The 5,581-nt window shown below is 29.5% G+C and overlaps 1 protein-coding gene across 1 annotated transcript; it reads left to right on the forward strand.

The window, feature by feature from the left end:
- The first annotated feature begins 1,951 nt into the window (after positions 1 to 1,951).
- Positions 1,952 to 4,375, forward strand: HSFB3 (heat shock transcription factor B3). The gene is made up of 2 exons (XM_085724504.1): positions 1,952 to 2,480; positions 3,520 to 4,375. The coding sequence occupies exons 1-2, from the start codon at positions 2,238 to 2,240 to the stop codon at positions 3,976 to 3,978; spliced, it is 702 nt and encodes a 233-aa protein (XP_085580630.1). The 5' UTR covers positions 1,952 to 2,237; the 3' UTR covers positions 3,979 to 4,375.
- Positions 4,376 to 5,581: the final 1,206 nt, after the last annotated feature.

Consider the following 5,581-nt stretch of genomic DNA (forward strand, 5'->3'; position numbering starts at 1 on the left):
AAAAATTTATCTCCTATATAGTAATTGATTATTATAACTCTATGAAACCACGACGAGACCTTCAGAAGAAAATTTTTGTTTTTTTTTTGTTTTTTTGTTTTTTTTTATATTTGTTTGACAATTTTAATATTGAATATATCTAATAATTTTTTTGTCTATGTTACACATTTGAAAAATTAATTTTTCTTTAATAAATTATACTTTTAATCTTGGTCTCCCACTTAACTTAATTTATGGCTCCGTTCCTTTTTTTTTTTTTTTTAGGGAATATGGTTCGACTGACGCCTTATATCAAAAATATTACTGACAACACGGTGGTCAAACAATGTGCTTCCTTGACATACACTAACAACAATAAATCGGATGAAGTTCACACTCAAGAAAGAAATTGTTGATGTATAAATTGTAAATAAAAGTTTCACATTAAATGAAAAAAATGAATATTATAATCGACATCATAGCCAGGTCTCATCCGAACTAATGGAGAACATTATACGACACTTCGAGAGAAAATTTTGCAAACAAATGACATGTTGACTTTAGCAAATAGGAGTCTTATCCAAAAACAATTGTCAAACAGAAAGTAATGATCTTTGTTAGATAAGGAATAAATAACATCAACTATGACAGAATATCGGAAAATTTTATTTTTTTAGGATAAAATATTGGAACGATACTGAAAATTTTTTTAGAATAAAAAACTATTTTTACAAAGTAATTGATATTTAACCCTGTGTTAATAAAACTGATCTTTTTTTGTTTTTCTCTATCTCCATATGTGATATTTTGCACTAACAAAATATTAAGTTACTTATTATTTTCAAAAACAAAATAACATTTTTGTATATGTTGGTTTGAAATACTTCCATTCTTTCTTAGAAAAAGAAAACACATTAAGTTCACACACAGCCTGATTTATTTCAAAGTGATAAATCCATGTACATAGTGGAGAATGGTTTAGGCAAACAGACAAAAACGTATGACTGTTGAACTTTATCTATTTCTTTGGTATTTTTCAATGTTTATATTGACTAGTGGTATTTTTTAAAATTTTAAGACACAACAAAAGTCACCAAATTCTAAAGTAATTAATTGGAGCAACTGGCTTATAATCAATGAGAAACTTCCATATCATATTTTATGCACGCGGTTGGTTTATATAGTTTATGTATAAAAAATTACAGTCATATTTGAATGGAAGAAAATTTGTAGTTGGAAAAGAGCTAAAAGTCAACTAGAGTCGCTCCTTTCATAGAAAAAACCTTCCAAAAGCATTAGATCACGTTAGAGGAAGAAATCAAACTCAACCACCAATGAATTTAAAGCCTTGGATGGAGGAATTTGTACGAAATATCGATTTGGAAATAAAATAGTAAAAGAGTATAATGAAAAATGCAACTAAATGACTTAATCTAATGTGTTAACACTCCGTTTTATCAGAAAAATAGATTATGATAATCCGAAATTCGATAAGGAAGTAAATACATTCTGATCAATAATTATGTTATTCAAAAATCAAATTCAAATTCTTTTAAACAATTTATATATCTTTAATTGAGTTTATTAACTATTTAAGCCTATTGAATGTTTACTTATTCTAACATATTTTCTTTGAAAAAATTGCATGTTAATTTGATATACAATCCCACCAAACACTCCCACGTGCATAGCTGGTTCAACTCGTCCAATTCAACACTTCACAATATCTTTTAACAATATATTCAAGTTAGTCAAGTTTGCTTTATGTCATTCGTGCATGTATTTCTTTTTCTAATAAAAAGTACTCTATATCATGCATTGGCTATCAATACGTGTCGTTTTGTTGTGTATTATTTTAACTTAGGGTAATAGAAACATCATAGAAAATTAACATAAATAAAAAAAGAGTAATGAAAGTGCATGCATACCTTGAGACTATATAAAAAGAGGTGCAAGCTTAGTGCATACGTTTAAACTATTTATTCATTAGATGGTAGAAAGATAAAGAGAAAGAAGGAACATTAAGTTATCTATCTAGCTAGCTCTTGCATTTCTCATGAACTGTGGAGTCGTGTTGGGTTTCTATTGTTGGGGTTGGGAGTTCTTAACTGCTCTTCTTCTCTTCTCTTCTCCTCTCCATCAATCTTAAATATTCATTCATTAGCTTATCATTAATTAATTATCCTTCTTCACAAAACAATCTTCTCTTTAATTTGCTAGAAAAATATAAAATAAAGTAAAAAAAAGAAATAAAAATAATGGAAGGAGTAGTTATTAGTGAGAAGGGATTGTTGGAATGTGGAAGAAAGTGCAGTCCATCACCCTTCTTGTTGAAGACATACATGTTGGTCGAGGATCCGATAACCGATGGTGTGATATCGTGGAACGATGAAGGAACGGCGTTTGTGGTGTGGCAGCCGGCGGAGTTTGCTCGTGATATCCTTCCAACACTCTTCAAGCATAGCAACTTCTCTAGCTTTGTACGGCAGCTCAATACCTATGTACGTACATACATCTAAATCTATGCTTTTTTTTTTATAGATTTTGTTAGACTCACTTGTCTCATTTTTTAGATATTCTCTTTTTGTTCTTTTAGTCCTTTCATAAAAAAACATCTAAAAAATTAACAAAGTAATATTAAATTTAAAGAGAAATTTTTTATTTTGTAAAGTATTAGGTTCTTATTAATGCAAGAAAAATTTCCATTCCAAATTGATCGTATATTTAGATGAAATTTAATGAAAGAATGTGTTACAAGAGTGTGAATATGAATTCCCCAAAATTTGAAATAATAAACAGAGAAAAAATGGATAGTTTTGACTATGTAAAGTTTTGTTAAGAAAAAGGATAGGTAAAAAAAAAGGCATTCGTTTTCATGAGTACTCCATGAAACAGGTTAACTATATTTGTTTAACCTAGTTTAGGTTTTTGTGTTGAAAAAAAAAAAACTAGTTTAGCTAGGTTTTGTTAAATGTGAAGGAATTGGAAGTATTTTCAATTAAGATATAGGGTGGAACCAGAAGATATAAAATATTCTCTCCCTATTCAATACCCCGGACCATCCTCGTTTCTCATGTTAATTGACATTATGGGGGTTTGGTAATGAGGTTAATTTCATACCTTAAATTCAAACTCATAAGTCAAGCACGTAGAAAATTCATTGTTTATTTTTGAAGGAGGATAGAAAATTCAATGTTGGTGGGCGATATGACTTACATTAATTAGTTTTATTTATTCATAATAAGCAGCTCTCAAAAAAAATATTTATAATAAGCAACAAAATTTTATCAAAAATATTTATAATAAGCAACAAAATTTTATCAATATTGAACAATTAACAACACTTAATAAGCAACATGGTGTCTTTGAGTAAAGCACCAGTAGTAAGGCACCATAAAACATGCTTTTAATACACCAAATATGAATTCTTTCTTGAAAAAATGCTAATGTTTTTGTTCTTTCATGATGAACTTAAGTGGCAGTTGTTTTTATAATTTATTCATTACTGTAAAATTAAATACCTATTTGTGGGATGTATAGGGATTTCGTAAAGTTGCAACAAGTAGATGGGAGTTTTGCAATGAAAGATTCAAGAAAGGTGAAAGAGAGTTACTATCCGAGATTCGGAGAAGAAAAGCTTGGAGCAACAAGCAACAACAAACGGTACAAAACCAAGATTCTGATGAAGATCAAAGATCATCATCAACCTCATCAACTTCGGGTTACACTAATCTAGTGGATGAAAACAAGCGACTCAAAGAGGAAAATGTGGTGTTGAATTCTGAGCTAACAAGCATGAAAAGGAAGTGTAAGGAACTACTTGATTTGGTTTCAATTTATACCAAAAAAATGGAAGAAGAGGAAGCTAAAGATGATGATAAAAGGCCAATGCTGTTTGGGGTGAGATTGGATGTTCAACAAGGAGAAAGAAGGATTAAAAGGACTAGAGCTGAGATTAGTGAAAACGCAAGCATTTTGTTGTCTCAATCATGCAAATAGAAATATAAATAAATATGTTAACAATAGAAGCCAGAAAACAGAAGTTTATACAGCTTCTGAAAATTAAAGTGATAATCAAATATTTGGAAATCATATACATTTGGTTAATCAGATAGGCTTCAAGTTCACTCTGCTTCAATCTGTTATTGGTAGTTAATAGTAATTTTAAAGAATTAATAAAACTGTAAAGATATCCCAAGGATAACACTGTAATAATTGTGCTCTGTTATGTGATTTAGGATTGATATATAAAATAGGTTCCGAGTGTTTTTTTTTTTTTTTTTTAAGAAATAGGGTCCAAGTGTTAATGAGTTCATTGTCGTGTAATGTGATAAATGTTATATTGTAGCGTTCAGTATAGACTTTATGTTCATTGATATATATTTCAAAAAAGAAATGTGTCAAAAGAAGTTTAATAACAGTAATTTTAAAAATTAAGAAATAATTAAATTCAAGTAAAATCTATGAAGTGGACAGATTATGCCCTAATCATATAAACATTTACAGTCTATCCAAGTTTGTTTATATATTAATTTGTTGTTGCCAATCTATGTATATTGATTTATTATAGATTATAAAGGATATTGTGATGAGCTTTACATTATCAACAAATACAGACAAGATGCCCTTGTTTGCAATTAGATGGGTACAATGCAAGATCAGAATTAGTTCAAAAGTGTCAACCATATCCAGTCTCTGTTGTTGACAAATCTCAACTGGGATCAACTCAAATAAAGGTCGAGATGCTTTGTGAGCTCAATTTACATATACTTGAAATTTATAAATTCAATTCGAATGTCACAATTTTTTTAATATATAAATCGACTATAATAATTATATCATTAATAATTTTGAAATTTATAAAATTCAATTCGAAGGTCACAATTTTTTTAATATATAAATCTACTATAATAATTATATCATTAATAATTCATATTTCAAAATCTTAAACAACATAATTGCAGCCGAAATCCGCCGAAATCCACTGTTCTATGCAATGACACAAATGACCAATCATGTTCCTAACAAGCGTTCAAGATTGTAATTGATTTCTTTAAAAAAAAAAAAAAAAAGATTGTAATTGATTGGTGCAAGTGCAACCTTCATCGCTTTGGTGCAATCTAACACGAATAAGGTCTAAATTCAAATCATCTACCCTCTTTATTTGTCAAATTGTCGTTCTTTAAATTTAAGAATGCCACTTCAGCGATTTTAAATTTAGCCAAATAAATGAGACAGGAAAAGAAAATGTTGTTTGATTCCATAAGAAGTGCATATACTTCATGATTTTTTTTTTGGTCAGGTAGCCTAGTGGCTAGAATTCACCTTATAAGGTGAATAAGTTGGGTGTTCGGGGTTCGAACCCCGGTCCCTGCATATAACAATGCATTGTCCTACCAACTGAGCTATGCTCACGGGACGCATATACTTCATGATTGTTGTGGGTCATTTGATCAATTAATAAAAACCATCAAGCAAAGAAGAAAAATTAAAACGGCTGCTACCAAACTCCCCTTCGCTTTCCTCCAACAAGCATTGGAGCAGAACCACAAGAAAAATTAAAGATAATCCTAATATGGACTATCCTAAACTACTCCAAAAG

This window comes from Medicago sativa, chromosome 7, assembly GCF_051527215.1.
Source record: "Medicago sativa cultivar Bolivia chromosome 7, Bolivia_mono, whole genome shotgun sequence".
NCBI lineage: Eukaryota > Viridiplantae > Streptophyta > Magnoliopsida > Fabales > Fabaceae > Medicago > Medicago sativa.

What these genes read in the sequence shown, in the direction of transcription:
- HSFB3 (XM_085724504.1), top strand. Translation starts at nt 2,238, where the DNA reads ATGGAAGGAGTAGTTATTAGTGAGAAGGGATTGTTGGAATGTGGAAGA. An exon ending in TACGGCAGCTCAATACCTAT is followed by an intron (nt 2,481 to 3,519) that starts GTACGTACATAC and finishes TGGGATGTATAG; the next exon opens with GGATTTCGTAAAGTTGCAAC.